The 20659-nt window shown below is 44.0% G+C and overlaps 1 protein-coding gene across 4 annotated transcripts in view; it reads left to right on the top strand.

Annotated features, from left to right (window-relative positions):
• The window catches only part of pcnx1 (pecanex 1), a 37935-nt gene that overhangs the window by 3100 nt on the left and 14176 nt on the right, over positions 1–20659 (top strand). For 2 of the 4 annotated variants that reach the window (XM_063497387.1, XM_063497386.1), the window contains exons 3-13: positions 1182–1287; positions 5762–5798; positions 6648–6713; positions 6793–8505; positions 10129–10258; positions 12053–12246; positions 13827–13920; positions 14601–14658; positions 15767–15999; positions 19975–20128; positions 20371–20403. In XM_063497387.1, the coding sequence (XP_063353457.1) occupies positions 1182–1287; positions 5762–5798; positions 6648–6713; positions 6793–8505; positions 10129–10258; positions 12053–12246; positions 13827–13920; positions 14601–14658; positions 15767–15999; positions 19975–20128; positions 20371–20403 (2818 nt within the window). The remainder of the gene's footprint in view (positions 1–1181; positions 1288–5761; positions 5799–6647; positions 6714–6792; positions 8506–10128; positions 10259–12052; positions 12247–13826; positions 13921–14600; positions 14659–15766; positions 16000–19974; positions 20129–20370; positions 20404–20659) is intronic. The other 2 variants (XM_063497389.1, XM_063497388.1) reach the window with 2 other exon arrangements.

Here is a 20659-nt window from a genome sequence, read left to right as displayed (position 1 = left end):
AGTACACTTACTGACCACTTTGTTACTAGGTAAAAATGCTTTGTTGATGGCAGAGTTAAGAGGAGATAAAAAAAATCAACATGAACTACTAACATAACCACTAATTGAAACCAAGGTATGCAGAAGAGCATCTCTGTACACACAACACTTTGAGCCTTGAAACTGATGGGCTACAGCAGCAGAAGACCACACCAAGGCCCAATCCAGTTGGCTGCAAACAGGAAACTGAGGCTAGAATTTACACAAGCCCACCAAAATTGGACAACAGAAGATTGAAAAACTTGACCTAGTCTGATGGGGTCAGAATTTGGTGTAAAAACCACTGATACATCCTAACTTGTAGAAGTGGTTTTTGGCGTGTGGGGGATATTTTTCGGGCTCCTTAGTACCAGTTGAGCATTATTTAGCTGCCGCATGCCAGGTTTCTAACATTAGGTTTAGCTCTCATTCAGAGTGAACAAAAGCCACTGAGGTTTCAGCCTTTTACTGCAAATGACTTGAAGAAGTGACTCATACTCACATTCCAGAAGCAGTGCTTAGCAGGATGCTGGGACAGGGGAGAGGCAAAAAAAAAAGAAAGAGAGAATGAGACCTCTCAACCAGTCATAGCTTTGCCCACACATCTGGAACTGCATTCCAGGTTGTTTGAGTTTGCAGTGAAGCCGACAAGCTCAGATGACATTCATTAAGGTGTTTTTTCTTCTCCTTCTTCTTTATTTCCTCTTCCACCACCCACTCAATTTCCCCACTTCCTGCTCCATTTTTTTCCAGTATCGTTTTTTTGGTGCTACATGTTGTGGTTGATTTCTTTAAGTGTTGTTTTGTGGTCTGACCTGCTATGATGCAGTTTTGGCATATGGAAATGATTTATATCCCTGGCAAGTTGTTTGTTTCTACATACCATCTGGTTAAATAAGCACGTCTGGGCTAAATATAGACCCAGAAAAAAAAATCATGGATGCTTTCATCTGTTTTCTCTCTGTGGAATTTCAAAGCCTGTGCAAAATATTTAAAATAAAGGCCTGTTTAAGAAGTTCACATGGTGTGTTTTCCCTAAATTGAAGCTGCTGCCATCTTCTTTCTGTTTGACTGAAGGAGATAAATGACATGTAACAGGGCTGAACAATCTTGGTGAACTCAGTGGTTTCCATCGATGTGCATGTGTTTGTGTGTCTGCAAAGGGACCCTGGAGGGGGTATTGAGATGGCAGACTTCATCCGACAAGAGACTCCACCAGTGGACTGCAGTTCCAGGAACTCCTATATTGGGATGGAGTCTAACCAGCAGGTAAGCAGAGCACTGGCCTGCTGCACACTGTGTTCCATAACTAGCTGAAAATAAAAGGATCCTGATTGTCAAGTCCCTTTGCCCCCTGTATTACTTTCTGCAGACCTTTCATTAGATTTATATTTAATAGCTTGCTGATCTTCAATGTTCCTACCAGCTGTTTATTCAAATCCAAGTTATTAGATGTTGCGGCTTATTATGATAACCTTTTGGATTCTAGCTTGTACAGCATATTTTGGACGTTTTTCAATCTAAACAATTAACAATTCCAGGTTTCCACAGGAAAGTTGTTATATATGATGGCTGCAGAAAGTGTTGCTGCCAAGTGGGAATACAGTTCAATGTTGCACTCAACTCATGTAATACTGTCTACTGCTATAAAGCAAATCGCTAATTGTGTGGCGTTATATTCAAGAGAAGAGAGAAGGGAGACAGCAGGGAGTTTATTTCCTATTTACAGCATGGGGAAAGCAATGTGTTTATGCACCAGTATAAGTGCACCGCATCGCAGCTGAGCTTGTTTACATTTCATTGAATGCTAAAAGAAATAACCACAGAAGCAGCAGCAGCACTACTTTCCTAACGGTCCCAATAGTGAATTTTGAACAAGGGTTTTCAGAAAAAGCCTGTTTCTGATATTGCATGTACATACTTTTTCTACAGATTGTCTTATTGTTATCTGTATTGTGCTTCTAGTAAGCAGAGCTATTTAGCAGAGCATGCTAAGTTCCATCTTCTTCCGCTTTATCCGGGGCCGGGTCGCGGGGGCAGCAGCCTAAGCAGAGAAGCCCAGACCTCCCTCTCCCCAGCCACCTCCTCTAGCTTATCCTTGGGAACACCAAGGCGTTCCCAGGCCAGCCGAGAGATATAATCTCTCCAGCGTGTCCTGGGTCTGCCCCGGGGCCTCCTCCCGGTGGGACATGCCCGGAACACCTCACCCAGGAGGCGCCCATGAGGCATCCTTGTCAGATGCCCGAACCACCTCAGCTGGCTCCTTTCGATGTGGAGGAGCAGCGGCTCTACTCTGAGCCCCTCCCGGATGGCTGAACTTCTTACCCTATCTCTAAGGGAGAGGCCAGCCACCCTTCAGAGGAAGCTCATTTCTGCCGCTTGTATTCGCGATCTCGTTCTTTCGGTCACTACCCACAGGTCGTGGCCATAGTGTGAGGGTAGGGACGTAGATCGACCGGTAAATTGAGAGCTTCGCTTTTACACTCAACTCTCTCTTCACCACAACAGACCGGTACAGCGTCCGCATCACTGCAGCTGCAGCACCAATCCGTCTGTCGATCTCCGGCTCCCTTCTCCCATCACTCGCGAACAAGACCCCGAGATACTTGAACTCCTCCACTTGGGGCAGGAACTCATCCCCGACCCGGAGTGGGCACTCCACCCTTTTCCGGCTGAGGACCATGGCCTCAGATTTGGAGGTGCTGATCTTCATTCCCGCTGCTTCACACTCAGCTGCGAACCGTTCCAGTGCGAGCTGGAGGCCATCACCCGATGAAGCCAACAGAACCACATCATCCGCGAAAAGCAGAGATGAGATTCTGAGGCCACCGAAGTGAAAGCCCGCCGCCACTTGGCTGTGCCTAGAAATCCTGTCCATAAAAATCATGAACAGAATCGGTGACAAAGGGCAGCCCTGGCGGAGCCCATCACCCACCAGGAACGAGTCCGACTTATTGCCGGCAATGCGAACCAAGCTCTTGCAACGGTTGTATAGGGATCGAATGGCCCATAGCAATGGGCCAGACACCCCATACTCCCGCAGCACCTCCCACAGGACACCCCGAGGGACACGGTCGAATGCCTTCTCCAAGTCTACAAAACACATGTAGACTGGTTGGGCAAACTCCCATGCGCCCTCAAGTATCCTTGAGAGGATAAAGAGCTGGTCCAGTGTTCCGCGACCAGGACGAAAACCGCATTGTTCCTCCTGTATCTGAGGTTCGACTAGCGGACGAACTCTCCTTTCCAGCACCCTGGCATAGACTTTCCCAGGGAGGCTGAGGAGTGTGATCCCCCTGTAGTTGGAACACACCCTCCGGTCCCCCTTCTTAAAGATGGAGACCACCACCCCGGTCTGCCAGTCCAGGGGTACTGCCCCTGATCTCCACGCAACATTGTAGAGGCGTATCAACCAGGACAGCCCTACAACGTCCAGAGCCTTCAGAAACTCGGGGCGGACCTCATCCACACCAGGGGCTCTGCCACCAAGGAGTTGTTTAACTCCCTCAGTGACCTCGCCCCCGGAAATTGGCGGGTCATCCCCCTCATCCTGAGACTCTGCTTCCTCCTCGGAAGACGTGTCAGTGGGATTGAGGTCCTCGAAGTATTCTTTCCACCGCCCGACAATTTTCTCAGTCGAAGTCAGCAGCGCTCCGCCAGCACTATAAACAGTGAAGGTAGAGCACCGCTTTCCCCTCCTGAGACGCCTGACGGTTTGCCAGAATCTCTTCGAGGCAGTCCGAAAGTCTTTTTCCATGGCCTCTCCGAACTCCTCCCACACCCGAGTTTTTGCTTCAGCCACTGCCCGAGCCGCATTCCGCTTGGCCTGTCGGTACCTGTCAGCTGCCTCTGAAGTCCCACAGGCTAACCAAGCCCGATAGGACTCCTTCTTCAGCCTGGTGGCTCCCTTCACCTCTGGTGTCCACCATTTGGTTCGGGGGTTACCACCACGACAGGCACCAACCACCTTGCGGCCGCAGCTCAATGCAGCAGCTTCGGCAATGGAGATGCTGAACATGGTCCAGTCTCAATGTCCCCAGTCTCCCTCGGAATGCTGTTGAAGCTCTGCCGGAGGTGTGCGTTGAAGATCTCAAGGACTGGGGCCTCTGCTAGGCGTTCCCAGCACACCCTCACTACGCATTTAGGTGCACCGGGTCTGTCCAGCGTCCTCCCCCGCCACCTGATCCAACTCACCACCAGGTGATGATCAGTTGACAGCTCAGCCCCTCTCTTTACCCGAGTGTCCAGAACATATGGTCGCAGGTCTGGTGATACGATTACAAAATCGATCATCGACCTGCAGCCTAGAGCGTCCTGGAGCCACGTGCACGTATGGACACTCTTATGTTCGAACAAGGTGATCGTTATGGCCAAACTGTGATTTGCACAGAAGTCCAATAACAAAACACCGCTCGGGTTCAGATCAGGCCGTTCCTCCCAATCACGCCCCTCCAGGTCTCGCTGTCGTTACCCACATGAGCATTGAGGTCTCCCAGTAGGACAACAGAGTCTCCAGGTGGAGCACCTTCCAGCACCCCACCCAGGGACTGTAAGAAGGCTGGGTACTCTGAACTGTCACTCGGCGCATAAGCGCAGATGACAGTCAGGACCCGATGCCAGTCAGGACCCTGGGGCGCAGGGAACAAACCCTCTCATCCACCGGGAAGAACCCCAACATACAGGCAGCAAGCCGAGGGGATATTAGAATACCCACCCCAGCCCGCGGCCTCTCACCAGGGGCAACTTCAGACTGAGACAGAGTCCAGCCCCTCTCCAGGAGACTGGTTCCAGAGCCCAAGCCATGCGTAGAGGTAAGCCCGACTATATCTAGCCGGTACCTCTCAACCTCACGCACTAACTCAGGCTCCTTCCCCACCAGAGAGGTGACATTCCATGTCCCAATTGCCAGTCTTGGTAGCCGGGGATCAGTCCGCCAGGGCCTCCGCTCCTGGCCGCCGCCCGGCACACAATGCACCCAACCCCTAGGGCGCCTCCTGCGGGTGGTGGGCCTGCGGGAGGGTGGGCCCGCAGGAGGGGGGGCCCATGTCCCCTTTTTGGGATGTACCCGGCCGGGCTTCGTGGACTAAGGCCCAGCCACCAGACGCTCGCCCTCGGGCACCCTCCCCGGGCCTGGCTCCAGGGCGGGCCCCCGGTAACCCTATCCCGGGCAGGGTAAACTGTTCCCTCGATGTTTTCCTCATAAGGGTCTTCTGAGCATGCTAAGTTATTTTACTTTTGTTGTTGCTGGACTAGAGGAAGCAACTGTTGGGGTGTGTGTGTGCATATGCACTGGAGTGTTTTCCTTAGGAATGATTTATTTCTTTATTTATTTTTTACATATTGCTGTCAGGCTGATATCTCCTTTAATATTCAAAGTTCTTTAGCTCCCTTATTCTGTGAGATATATTTAACCTCTGAATCCCCATGGGTGCTGTGTTCTGTGTCTTTGTACTGTATGTCCTTGAGTCTCTAATCAGCCTGCACATTCTGCTCAGCTGCTGTGTGGCAAGTTGGAAGACAACCCAAAACTTCTTCTTTTTTTTTCTTTTTTTTGACAGTACACAGGCATTAGCTATTTGTAATACACAAACGGTGTCTTCTTAGAGATGTCATATTCTGTAAAGATCACACCTTGTCAGTTTGCTTGATGAAAATGTTGTTGCAGAAATAAGCTTCTGATATCCTGACCACCTTTCCTTTTGAAAGACAAATAGCTTAACTTATCTTTTCATTCAAATTTCAGATAGCATCTTCACATCGAAGAGCAACAGTTGCCAAAGGTAATATGCCACACAGCTTTCTTCTGTGCCTATTCAACTTAAAAAGAGCAAAAGAGAAAGAAGTGACGTGTTACAAGTAGGGTTGGTTTAAAAAGTCCTTTGTATGTAACACTAATGCATGTTCTGACTGTGGAAGAACCACATCCTTAACCATGATTCAGCATTGCTGTGACCTCAACAGTCACACCATGATGAGGCAGCTTTCGACAGGCACTGCTGGCTTTGAAAGAATGGGAAGGGGGGGGTTATACATTGTAAGACCCAGCATGGGAGTCATTCTCTGAGAGCACATTATTGAAACACAGAGACGAAGACAACTGAACTTGTAGCTGTGCTAGGGGGCCATTGTACTGAGTGTTTGAGTGAGGCGCCTGCGTCGCCTGAATAATTCAGTGAGTCTGTTCGATGCCATTCTAATTAGCTGGCAGTTTGTGATGAGACTAAATGGTCTGAAGTGGGACAAGGGCTCTGCAGGGATTTAGTTTTTTAATCTCCCCTCCCCTTTACTGTACACTTAGACGGTTTGCCACAGACTTCCAGGAAGTCATGGCAACTCCTAAAAAAACCCTTAACATTTCCAAGACAAATCCTAACAGTTACATCTTTGTTCAATTGTTATCTTGTGCTGCCATCAGAGCATTCAAAGAATCTATTCAGACTAGCTCATACCTCCATTAAGTGTGGCCTTTCCCCATAAACAATTAGGGAAACCTCCCAGAAAACGCATTTCTTAGTGCAAGGCAACAGTTTGTATTCATAATGTTCTGTTATGTAGTCTGTAGATCCCAGTTACGTGTAGGTTTTCAAAGATGATGGTTTTCTTAAAAACTGTTTTTCCTATATTTTCAGGAGATTGTGGAAGGACCTCAGATGACATTAGTTTGACTCTTGTTGAGAGCTGTAGTCATGATCATGGTAAACACACAGTCACATATGCTATTACTATTACTTCTCAGCATTTTCCTCAATGTATATTTTCTTTGTATCCATTTAGATCTGCTCTCAGACACAAAGATGTACTGCCTCGTTCCCAATGATTCCTTCGCCTCCTTGCAGCCGTCAACCTCCTTGTGTCCTTCAGAGCTGTCCAGGGAGCCTGCTGATCTCTGTAACTCTGCTGCTTATCACTTCAGCCTGTCACACTCCTCCTGTGACACGGAGGTGACCTCTCATTCATCCATGCAATCTCAGACCTTCAGGAAGGAGCTCCGTTCTCGAGGTCTGCCACGGACCTCTAGCTCGGCAGGTTCCGCTTTCCCTGACCCGAGTCTGCCAGACTTTGCTCTGTATCCTCCACCCAGAAGAGGTGGCCTTGACCCTGTGTGTGAGCTGGAGACTGCCAGACCACACAGGCCAGGGCTGTGTGACAGAGAGGGGACAGACCGCCTGCACCAGCAGGACCAAGCTGTGCCCTCGACTTCTGGAGTAGAGTGCTACAGACACAAAGAGCAACGCAGGGTTGCTCGCTCAGCCTCTAAGGAAGCAGGGGAGAGTAGCTCAGGACTATACCAGGTGGAAGGGAGTGGTGGTGGAAAAGCCTCTGGTGGAGGAGCAAAGTCCCAAGGAGGGGAGCGAAGTGCCGATAGCCTGAGGAGTCTGAGTACTCGCAGTAGTGGTTCCACTGAGAGTTACTGCAGTGGCACAGACAGAGACACCAACAGCACTGTCAGCAGCTTCCACAGTGAACAGACCAGCTCTACACATGTGGAGAGCCTGCTGTCACTTTCAGGGGATGAACGTGCACGGGAAACGGGAGAGACAGTATCTGCTCCTGCAGACGACAGGACTTCTAGTATTAGCCCTCGAAGTCTCGGTAATCTTCCCTCCAGGGAAGCCAATAAAAACCCACATGCTAATGAGCTGACTGCTAAACAAACTGTGGACACTCAGTCATCTGCAACCCAAGAACTGGTGGAACCTGTCAAGTGTGCCGAAGAGCCTGGCATCAGGACCAGTGCTGATGGCTCAACAGGTGTAGCTGTCACAGAGCAGGAGCAGGTGAAAGACAACGTTCAACCAAACTCAGCTAACATTGTTCAGAGGACTTCTTCTCTATCAGCGGGTCGCAGTGGACGCCGGCGGACTGGAAAGAAAAGAGCAAGCAGCTTTGATGCCAGCCATCGCCGGGATTACATCTCTACACGTGCTATGGCCAAGCCCTGTAGTGCTGTATTCACTGGTGGTGGAGAGGATGATTCCAGTGATCAGAGTGAACTCAGCTGTGCCTCCAGTCTCCGCTCCACCAAGCACCTAAGCACGGACAGCTCATCTAGCACCACCTCCCGCTCCTGCCACTCACCAGAGAGCCACTACAGGGCCCTGAAAGCCAAGCACATTTCAGCCAACGCCTCCTCCTCCTCTTCCACCACAGTAAAACCTGAGACAGGAGTTCGAAATGGAGGGAAGCGGCGTACCTCCCGCCGTACTCCAAGCACAGGCAGTGCCAAAACGCATGCCAGAGTGTTGAGCTTAGACAGCGGTACGGCTGCATGCCTTAATGATCCCACCCACCTAGGAGCTCCAGCAGGACCTCGACCTCTTACCACCTCCAAGTCAGATTTGGAAGCCAAAGAAGGGGAAGTCCTGGATGCGGCATCCCTGCTGGGTCGGGCCTCCCAGCTGGAATCGGTGACCCGCTCCAGAAACAGTCTGCCCAACCAGGCAGCTTTCGCTGAGCCTCAGGATGCTAATGCTGCTTCCCTGCGGGGTATGTACCACACACTGAGCTCCAACGTACTGTACACATTGCATTCTGTGTGGTTTGCATTAGTGATGGATGACTAGTCTACTTTTATTAGTCTGGTTTTGTTTTTACCTGCCTTGCAACTTGTTTACATAATAATCGCTGGTGATGGTTTGGATATCTATTGAACACTTGAACATTGCTTCACTGGAAACCTTTAGTCATACTCATGGTTTCTGGCACATGAAACAGGAGCACACTGGTAAAGTTGATAAACTTTAATCTGTTTAGGTGTAGTCATCCAGCTGCCTCAAAATTGTGTGTGTTTGTGTGGGAGTGAATGCGTGAGACAAGACTGCAGACGAGATGCTGTCTCTCTTGTTCATTCAGTGTAGCCATGGTAAGTTACCATGGAGTGGCACTTCTGACCCAAGCATAGTGTTCCCTGTGTAGATCACAGTTAGCATGATGGCACAGTGTGTGCTTTGTATTGAGGTTAGACAAGCAGCAGCTCTCTTATTAGTGTAAAGCTCAGATAGTTTAATAGACATTCCATACTCCACATTCTTCAAATTCGAAGCTGATATCTCACATTTGCTCTGTCTGGGTTCTTATTTTTTGGCTTCTGGAGTGTACACCTCGTGGGATTGGATACAGTATTGGAGGCAGGATATGCCAGGGCATATGACTGGTTGGCTAGAAACATGTCATAACTTCACTATACACTGTTATATCACAGTCAGTCGAGGGATATTTATTGGTGTTATAATATAAGTCCGTGACTGCACTTGAAATTATCAGCGGTGGTTTTTAGTGGAGATTTGGCTGATTTGGAAGAAGCCGATGAATTCAAACGCTACCTCTGTGACAAGCTTAAGTATTTTTTCAGTGAATAAGTTGTGCATTATTTATCATGCAAACAAAAGGCCACATTGGCTCATCTTGATACACTGGGTGGTTTTGCTGCTGCAGCACTCCTTGTTGACTTGCACCCAAGGGTTAATGCTAACTAAATTTAGTAGGAGATACTTAAGTTTAGCTAGGAACTGCTGTGTCATTTTGTTGCTTTTATTGCCCTTATCTGTTTGGCATACTTTTTTAGCCTTTCACCCATCGACCCTTGGAGTGTTTTATCTGATGGAGCATAAGATATAAACAGGCTGTACCTACTTAGCAGATGTGCTAACTTTAGCTAAAAGGAGCTGCTGGTCATAACAGATCAAGTAGCGCCGTAATAGCAAAATTCATTGTTTCTGCCATCATCCTGCCTCCAGTTCCACATGACCAGAGCATGTGCTTGTCAGCAGAATTCATCAGATATGGTTTAAATACTGCACCTCCATCTTTAAAATATTTCACATTTTGGTATATATTGGGGAATATTTTCTTGTACCTTTTATTGTGACAATAAAGGCGTAGGAAGACAATTTGTTTAGAGAGTAAGATGCAGGATATGCATACCAGGTTCATTTTTCAGTGACTATGTCATTAATTTGTGTTTCGGTGTTGCTCTGTAACTGTTTTAAAATGTACCTGAAAGCAGCCGTAACACACGGAAAAATCATGTCCTCGTGTCCACATAAAGCTCTCATAAAGAGAGGAAACTTATCCAGTCTAACTGGCCAATGATGTCTCTCATCACGACAGCCCCAGGAAGTGAGGAGACGGTCATATTTCGCCGCGAACGTAGCACATTTCGTCGGCAGGCTGTGCGGCGGCGACACAACGCAGGGAGTAACCCCACCCCACCCACCTCCCTCATTGGATCTCCTCTCAGGTACGCTGTGAATGGAGCAGGGGGTCGTTTCTATTGTTGTGTTGCCTGGTATGAGCATGTTACCAGGTGGCGCTCTTTCCTGTCCCACATCACCACCAATTTGGGTCTTCTGCTGTGCATGACATCAAACAGGACATCATTTATGACTGGACTGGTTTCTCCACTCTGCATGTGGTTTCTTTGGTCCTCCTTTTCTCAAGACTTCTCTCTTCCTCCTGTTGTCATCCCATCCAATCTTTTAAATTCCACTTGGAGTCCTTACAAATTCAAAGGCACAAGGCCACAAGGTCTGACTAATCTACTTGGCTGACACGCCGTCTCCTCTCAGATGTGCGCATGATTTGTTAAGCAATACAGGCGCCCTGCTGTATCACATTGCTCTGCCCTTCAGAAAGAACTTTCTGTGCAGAGAGAGACTGATTATATTGATCATTAAAAAGCCACAGGTTAGGTCTGCAGTCTTTACTGACATGATAAAATAATAATATGTGACGATAGAATGTTTTTATTTTGTTTGTTTATTATCTGTGATACTCCCAGTTGCTCTTCTCTACATTTTAAGAACCCAGTTTTGACAGTTTTTCAGCACACTGGACAAAGATGTTTTAATGTCCCCACCTTTTTCTTTTAAATTCGAGTTCTTTTTTTTTTAAAAATGCCTTTATGTAATGTAATTCCAATGTTGTGGCTTGTCCCGATCACATCCCTGATGCAACATTTTATTCATTTTATTACATGGGCAAATCACATCTTTACACAAGTTTAGTAAGTGTCAAACTCAGCAGGTCTCTAGCACCCTTTATATTAGATCTCACCTTGAAAGTCAGAGTACTGTCTGGAGTGTATTAATCTTTTCTGTGCTCCATGCTTCCCTGCAGAACACTACAAATGAACCGTTACTCCTCGGTTTGTAGAATGATTAAAAGGAAGAAAACCACTCAGAGATGTAAAGTAGCAGTTGTGTTGATGCTCAAAGAAAAATTATGTTAATCTTCCACTGATATATTTCTGTGGATGCACATCAGGTTCCTCCGAGGTCTCTTTAAACCCCCTCCCATTTACTTGTGCAACTGCCAGCAGTTGCTCACCTCTAGGCAAAGCTCTGTTTTCTTTCATCTATCTTACAAGGTCACGTTGCTAAATGCTGAGCCTTAAGCAACAAAAGCAAGCGTGCAGCCTGCCAGGGGTCAATAAACTTGCAAAATCATTCCCTCTTTCACTGATTCCTCCACCCTTCACTGTCCCTTCACTCCCAGCACATTTTTACTTTATGCACTTATGCTGCACTAGACACCTTCGCCTTCTCAGGTAGTTTTCTTAATCCAACATTATAAGGGAAAGCAATTGAGTTTATTATTTTGATGAAAGTCCTCTGAATCGTCTGCATTCATTAGTCTGATTTCTGTTGTTGTAATCAGAGGCCTGAATTTATCAGCTTCATTAAGGATAATCTTCATCTAAAGTTTGACAGGACATTCGCGTCTTAGTAGATTTTCCTAAGAAGAATTAAAAGAATGGAGTTAGGTACACAGCTTTATAAATGATTGTAGCTTGAGAAACAATAAGAAATAACTTCTTCATTCACAAGTCTAAACCATGTCTGATACCATCACAAAAAATGATTATTGTGTGAGGCGAAAAAATTAGTCTGTAGCCTCCGCATCAAATCCCACCATTTCAAAACTACACGTCATATCCTGCTCACCTTTTGACGTTATGTGCCAGCAATACCAACCCCAACCCCTTGGACTCCACCACTCATTTCCTCCCCTTCTTCCCTTCTCCTCCCAACAGTCTTCAGGAGGCTCTCAGCCAGGCCTCCCAGCCTTCTACTTCCCAGGTGAAAAGTCAGCCATCCAGAACCTCGTCCCAGGTTACAGTGCTGAGCGCTAGCGCGTCCCTGCTGGCCAGGAATGGAAGCGCACACCTGGAGGGTTCTCAGGACAAGGCCTCAACTGTTGGTGCCACCAGCTTGCAGGAGGACTTCGGTAGGGAGTTCATGAAAAGAGCTGAGCAGTTAGGAAAGAATTTCTTTGGGGAGAGGTGACAGATCTGGTCATTTTTGTCTTAAGACCTATATTTTGTGGTATTTTCCTCATGCTCGATTAGAAAGCTGCTGCTTGATATTTTGGATTTGCTCAAAGAGTTGTCGCAGATATGACCATGGCCGTCAGTCATAGCAGTGCACTATTATCCACAGTCGGTGGACTGTTGTAATCAGTCAAAGCCTGGCACCATTATCCATGCTCCATTTATCTCTTGTGATATTGTGGTCTGTAGCTAATACTTGACCTCACTTGGATATTAATGTTACCTTATGGTCACATCCTAGCACATACCCCAATGCTGACAGCAGTGTAACAGATTGGTGTAGATGTCTATACGTAAGCATGTCTATTTAAACCCTTCCATCAAGGAAAAGAAGGGGTTGTGTAAGGGCTGTCATGCACTCTTCATCAGAACCAGTGATGAATGGATTATTACTCCTGCTCATAATTGAACTAGAAGCAGATTATTTTTGTCTCATGCTGCATGGTGTGTGTGTGTGTGTACACTTGTCCCGTTGTCTTGTCTGTATAGGACAGACAGAGAGTGGCCTGATGCCGGTTTTTATGTACTCTAGATGTGAAGGTGATTAAAAGAATACTGAAGTGAAGATGTGGTTTATGGAACATCTGTGAACAACTAGATGAAGTGTATTAACTTTTGAAATTTTTCTGAAAATTTCATCACGCCATGTCCTCCTGAGATCCCGCCTATTCATTATGTTCTCTGTAGTGGACTAAAAAAAAGTTAAACTGAGAGATTTTTCTTTAACTCGGTTCTCAGGAGGATATGCATTGCACAAACGGTCAGGTCCTTAACAGAAAGGACTTCAATAGAAATGGGTTGTAACAAATTCCTGAAAGTGATTTTTTTTTTTTTTTTTTGTCTTGCTGGAATCCTAATTTCTATCACTGAGAGGCAGAAAATATACTTAAAATATTTTAAATGTCTAGCTAGGCTTCTTTTTTTAAATTGCGTTTTCCCCACACTTTTAATACCCATTACATTCAGTGTTTGGAATGCATGTGAGGTTTCACTTACTGAGGCAGAACAGCAACTTTACCATGGTAATATTATGTCTATACCTGAACAACAATGAGTACTGCAATATCGTAGGTATTTTAGATCCACCTTTCTTTTAATAGTAGTTGGATTCATACTGGAGGGTTTGGATTTGATAGAAAGGCTTGGTACATCTGTAATTTTTGGGTGGTGTTTTGTACCTCATCACAAAAAAGTGGAGTAAAACTACTCTGAAGCAACAGACATGTATTAGGAAAAATCTGACCACTTGTCAAGACCGAGCAGGAAATGAGTGACTTGCCTACAGCCACTGGGAGGAGGCACTTTCACTGCATAATCACATTAGCTCAGATGAATACAGCAATATTGTCAAATCCATCTAATTCTCCACATATAAACATGTAATTTAATGAAATTACTCCCACAGACGACGCCACTCTGTGCTTGTGATTTCCATGGACTGACTCTGCGTCTCTTTCTTTTTGTTGTGTGCCTCCAGGAAAGCTCACTCCCTCTTTATATGAGGCTGGCGGATGTGATATGTCGCTGGTCAATTTTGAACCTGCAACCAGACGAGCCTCCAATAACATATGGTTAGTGTCAGAATGATCACCTGATTTGTGTAGTGGGTTTTTAGACGATGGGATACAAACCCTGAGCTTTTTGTATTTTTAATCAGGAGGTAGCAGTTTTCTCTAAAGAGCTGCGAAATGATTGGTTAAACAAAAGCATCTACCAGCACCTCTAAGGTTTCTCGTGGGTGGATTCTGATACCTTTTCCTTTTTCCCTGGTTTCCATTGTCATAAAATAAGAGAGCTTACTGATGGCCGTAGCTTCACACTTAACAAAATGTCACTGAAAGTGAAGAAGTCTTAATCTTCTCATTAAGCTTTGAAGGATTTAAACACCATAACACATGCCCTGATGATTTTTGCTTGGTCAGCATTTTTTGAGTTTTGAAATCAGATCATTTACCTTGATTTAAATTGAAATAAATACATTACTTATTATCATTTGTCAAGTTAGCTAGCTGACCTTTTCTTGATTGTAGTGTTTTGCTAGTCGCTGCAGTGAGTTCCTCATGTCTCCAGCGGTTATTTTTAATGGAACCCTAGCTTAAAAGGAAAACATGACTGTACAGTACAAAAACACAGCAAATAGCCTATTGGCTATTTAGTTTGAGGTCATCAGGAAATGAATCATGGTTTAATACAGTAATTGCAGCAGATGCTTTTCTTTCATCAGTGTTCTCATTTTCTTTATACCCCGCAGGGATACGGACTCCCACCTCTCCAGTTCTACCTCAGTTCGCTTTTACCCTCATGACCTGGTGTGTATCCAACCAGTGAGCTCCTTTTGGCATGTGTGTTTGTATGTTTGTGGAAAAAAAGGAGACTTTCACCTCTCAAATGTCTACTTGACCAGTTTAAAATGATTTTATGTGGTTATACAGTACTGTGCAAAACTCTCAAGCCACCTATCGTTTCTTTGTTTTGCTCAGGAAATGGGGAATAGGTGAAGCAATTTACAATTTGATACATGTGTGCAAATACGGTACATAAGAAGAAAAAAAAAACAGTTTACGTAATTCTAACAACCCTTAGGCAAGTATGCATCTGAGAAGGTTTCACCAAACAGTCCATGAATGAAAGGACAGATACATCTGTTAAATCTTTTCTCAGGTCTCAGCTGGAGTTTTTCTTATTTCCTAAAGACTTTGAGATAGTGTTCATCTGCTGTTAGTTGTTTTTAACCCTGACACTTCTTTTCTTTGTCATTCCCTTTGCAGTTTTCATTATTAAAAAAATTTTTTTAGGACACTTACCAGATTTTCAGCAAATAGCTCTTTAGGACTCACCCTGTTGGTGCAAAAAAGTATTTTCTGTCTGTTAAACTATTTAACTAAAGAAACCGGGACAAACTGTATGTTTTGCGACAGGCAGGTGCCTCAAGGTACACTTTAAAATTGGTTCTTTGCTAAGTTGTTTGTTATGTGTAGACACAACACTGCTTTATCCCTTGAGAATGGTGCCTTTTTATGTAAGCCTAAAAATTATTGCTAAAGAAGACTTAAAAGTTCTGGCTCTTTGAGAGCCAAACATAAAGACACAGGGGAAGGGTGGCTACAGACTTTTGCAAAGTACTGTATGTGCTCTGCTTTTTTTGCCAATATGCAACAAAGATGTCTTCAGTGGTGTTGTCTAACCATGTATGCAATAAGGGCTCATACCGTTTTAAGAGTGAATGGGATGTGATGGTGCAAGCTTTGACCTGTGTGAAAGCCAAAATCAAATATTTAATTGCACTAAAAGAAAATGTTTAATGCTGTTAAAGCTTTATTATTACTCCTATATGATCTCTTTATCTTGTTGTAATGTAATCAATTTCTTCTTTATTCCAAATCATGTCTTTTGGACATTTGTCTGATTGTGGGATAGATCTCCCTCCCTCAGATCCGTTTGAACCGTCTGCTGACTATGGACCCAGAGCTGCTGGAACAGCAGGACGGAGATCTGAGTCCAGAGCTCCAGGATGCACCACTGGGACAAGAGGATCCTGCGGGCTCTGCTGCAGCTGGGAAAGCGAAGCAGTACTACCGTTTGTGGCTTCTCCCCTACCTGTGGGTCGGCCTGCACTTTGACCGACTTACCCTGCTGGCGCTGTTCGACAGGTAGGGCTTCACATCAGGTCATTTCCATCTGCTTCAGCTTTATTTTTACAAAGCACCATTAATGACCTCAATGCAAATTTAAAATTCGGTGTGTCACGTACATACTTCATCACAATTTAGTCGGACTCAAAAATACTGAATGCTGGACTTGTCTAGAACTTTTCTACTAGAAAACCGGTTTGTTTTTTAGATAAATTAGATTATTTACAAAATTGATATTTCTTTTTATGAAATGTCTGCCTATCACAGCATGAGCCATTTGTTTAATCAGTTCCAATTAAATTAAAAAGCAGGCCAAGTGGGTTGCAGCAGTGTCTGACTAATGAACGAAAAGAGATCCCCTAGTTTGAGACTGACATTTCTCCTAGAGCATTCGGCTCCTTAAGAACTACCTAACTGTATTTCAAGCACATACATGTATAAATTTTCCTTAAATGTCACCCATTGCAGGATATTTTGTGCCTGCTTTTGAAGAATAAAGTGAAATTCAATAGAAATAAATTTGATGTTACTTTGCTTTATAAGTGTATACCTGAAATTGTCTCAGCTTGCAAAAACACCTATCTGTGCATTATTAGCTGAAGTTTACTAGTCCAAAATACAAAAAAACAGGCCTTTATTTAAAGCACACAAGAAGCCTTTATTTGAAACAAACAAACAAACAAAACTACAATCTGCTCTCCACTGCCCAGTCAGAATTACAGCATTACATTCACTACTCAAAGAGATCAACAGGTTAGCTTGTGTTTTACGGTTAAGCAGAGTATTGCGCCTACCACACCTGTTTCCACTAAGACAGGGATGACCTTTGCTAATTTAATGCAAAGGTAAATAAAACACAGCATGTGCAAACAAACTGTAAAAATGACTGAACGAGCTTGGAGTGAATCATTGTGGTCATAGCATAAGCTTTGCTAAAGCACACCCAGATCCTCACCGACATGACCTCTCAGGCTGCTACACCTCATGTAACAATTTTAGATCAGAGTTTTTACTTAACAATAGAGATGGCAGGATACCAATATCATAAATTTGGATGTCTCCTGATACTGATATGAATCTGTTATAGTCTATTTTTTAACTGTTTAACTGTTTTTTTAATGTGTTGCTGCATTTTGTATTAGTTCATATACAAATTTAAGAGGACAAAACACTAAAGCTATTCTAGCTAAAGCTATTATACTTGAATGCAAGAAATACACTGCATCCAAAATATATCTCAGTTCAGCAATACTGATCTTTTTATTTAAACTTTAGCACCATTTATCTGTCGCCGGCATCCAAACATCCATCCTGAAAGTGGGCAGCTTTATGCAGAGCTTTAAATCTAAGTATTTAAAGTAATATTCAAGTAATTAAAAGTGCAAATTTCAAAAACCCTTTGGTTCTGAAAAACAAATGAAGTGCACTATTAGCAGACAAAGGCAGTAGCTGCCCAAACCCTAAAAAAACAACTAAAAAAATTCTTGTAATAACGCATTTGCTATTGTACAGTACCATTGTACAGTCAGACTTAGCAATGACATCGGACAGACGTCCGATCTCCAGATATCAGTTGTTAAGCTTAACATGGGAATGCTTTCCAAACATTCAGAGGTGAAGTTGCACACCTGCTTGTACTTTTCTGGGATAGCTTGCTCGGAGATGAAGTCCCGTGTGGCAGCACGTAGCAAGGCTCCAAATGCTCAATTAAGCGTCAGAAACCGACATTTCCACAGCACAAGGGGGTTGGTCATCAAGCACAACCAATTCAACAATTTTCTCTGTTATCAGCTTTGCTTTATTGCTTTCTGAAGGGAGTTTCTCACGCCTCTGAATGTTTTCCAAAAGCGTTTGTTGATACGGTACACTTTTCTTCTTAGCATTGGAGGCCTGGATAAATTTCGTGTATAGTACTCCTTTCAGCTGTGTTCCTGTAAGTGTTTAATCATGCTACCATCTCGCAAAACACTTGGATTGCATAAGTGACATTCGGCAGTCTGGCTTTTTTCTTCTTTCAGTCTGAAGTAACTCCACACCGCTGACATGCTCGCTGACAGATCTCGCACACGCTAGCCACGCTATCACGTGACGCACACTCCTCCGACGTGCTAAGGTCATGACCTGGGTTATACCATGTTACCAAGTTTTGTGAGGCGCTTTTGTGATATTTAATGGATTGGGTTATATTTTTTTAAATTTCTCCCCGATATCCGATCCAGTAAATTAGGTCATTACTGGGCCGATACTGTATATCAGATCGGTCAATCCCTGCTTATTAACAGGGCTTTTGTTGTGAAACATTTTGTAGCAACAGCTTGGTGGGATCGCTTTGTTTGTTTTGTTTGCCGTAATTTTTAATTTGTGTTGATTACATTGGCTTTATACTGCTGTCAGCTTTTGTTGTGAACATTTTAGGATGTTAGATATCAAGTTTCTGTGGTAAACATTTTTGTTCAGCAGTTTCCTGCAAAGGTCTTGTCTTCAAATAGTAAACTCAAAAGCTGTTATGGTAATCGACAGTACTGTGCTAAAGTCCTGAGCCACCCCTTATTTCTTTATATTTTGTTTCCAAAGTTGAATTGAGGAATAGTTCTCCAGGCTTTCTGAAGGTCGTTCAAAGTTTTTCTTTGGACATGGGATCCTTTTCACTTCACGTTTTTATTTTTATTTTTTTAAAGCCAATTAACACTGACCTCTGAATCATTCAAGCATTGTGTGTGTTTACATAACAGAGAACTAATTTTAAATTGTCTTTTGGTACTTTGTTATTAGCAGTCTGTATCAAAAACACACGATTTCTTCCCTTGTCTTTAGTTAAATCTATGCAAAATGTCAAATACAGCGCAGATTACAGGCATAAATTTGTATTTTTGCACCAAAAAGGGGATCAGCCAAAAAGTAGCATGTCTCAGCATGGTGTGCAGTGTAGCCCTGAGAAATTTGAGAAAACAAGTTGTACAATTTGAGGACGAAAGTAAAAACTAAGAGGCCTTCCTGCGATAAAGATGATATTTGACGACAACCCCATTCCTTAATGACAAGTTATGACACCTCAATATCTATCAATAAAGACTATGTTCGAAGTTTTTCCCAAGTGTAGCTGTAGTAAGCTGTACAGGCAGAGATCACCCTCAGTAACCCATTGATTATGTTCTGGAAGGAGCCCAGACAGAAATGGCTCTGATCAGAAAAGGGTTAACCTTGATTAGCTTTTGGCAGCAGCTTCATTTTTCATCATGACAATTATCCCAAACATACTGTCAGGGCACTAAAAGCATACCTGGATGGAAAAACACACAATGCAACACCTTTGGTCATGGACTGGCTTCCCCAGAACCCAGACCTTAAGAATGCGTGCCTAAGAGAGTTTTTTTCTTTTTCTTTCTTCTTCAAAGAACAGGATAGCTCAGGACTTTTGCACAGCACTGTTGTCAATTCTGTTTCTGTTTCTGGATTCAGCAAGAACATCAGCCACATTGTTAAGTTTTTGAAATTAAAATCATTCATCTTGCTTGGGGATTTGGAGTCTCTGCTTTCTATCACTTGTCTGTAATTATCTCTATGTGGGAGTTACTCAGTCTGACTTGTCTAGCTGTAAGCTTCTCAACAGCAGCAAGATGAATAACCACAGTTGGCAGTGAAAGAATTGATTTTTGATTTGTTGTTTTTTTAAAGCACCACGTGGATCTCTTCAGTCAATATTATCCTCCTAAGTCGCTCCAGTTTGCTGACCCATCACCACATGCTGCCAGTTTAAATGGAGAGCTGTTGACATTATGTATTTGTTGATCCCAGTCTTTGGAACAGTTTTTTTTTCTTCTCTGTTAAATCTTCCAAATTATTTTTCAATTCTAATTAATTTTTTTAGAGCTGACTTTAAGGCTTGATGAATATTCTATTGCGTTTTCAATAGTAGGCATTAGAAAAAAATGATTTTGAAGTCCTTAAGTGGCCGAATGTACCTGTGAATTGACTTTTTCCCAATTGTTACAGGAACCGTGAGGTTTTAGAGAATGTGTTGGCAGTGGTGCTGGCTGTCCTTGTGGCCTTTCTGGGTTCAGTGCTGCTGGTTCACGGCTTCTTCACTGATATCTGGGTCTTTCAGTTCTGCCTCGTCATTGCAAGCTGCCAGTATTCCTTACTAAAGGTGAGTAGCTGGGTGTACAGGGCTCAACCTTAAAGTGCAACAGAGGAGCACTGCTGCAAAGGAGCAGTTTAAAAGCTGCAAAATGTGTTAGGCATGCCTGCAGAGGTTTGTTATGCCTTTAAGGGAATAGCTGGTGCAAAAATAAAAATGATTTATTTCTTTACTTAGGAGAGTTTGTAATAACATGTTCGTACGAGGTATGTCAACATTATCATTTTAATTGTGCCTTTCTTTATCGACAGAGTGTTCAGCCAGACTCCTCTTCCCCTCGTCATGTAAGTATGTCATTTGCAAATCATTAGAACAGGGCGACTTATTGAGAAATGACATCAAAACAAGATATTAAATGGATTTTATATAAGAAGTAGAAAAAGTAGAAAATCAGTAGTACTTTGAAGCTCTGTAGTTATTATTCAGCAGCTTTTTGTTGCTTTGTTGTGGTCCTGAAAGATGATGCTGCTCCACCCCCCCTTCCTTGTGAGCCTGGGTGTTCCTCCCTCCCTTGCGTCAGTGGCCTGCTCTGAAACGGCG

This window comes from Pelmatolapia mariae, linkage group LG16_19 (assembly GCF_036321145.2).
Source record: "Pelmatolapia mariae isolate MD_Pm_ZW linkage group LG16_19, Pm_UMD_F_2, whole genome shotgun sequence".
Classification (NCBI taxonomy): Eukaryota; Metazoa; Chordata; class Actinopteri; order Cichliformes; family Cichlidae; genus Pelmatolapia; species Pelmatolapia mariae.
This window is presented reverse-complemented; position numbering and strand designations above follow the sequence as displayed.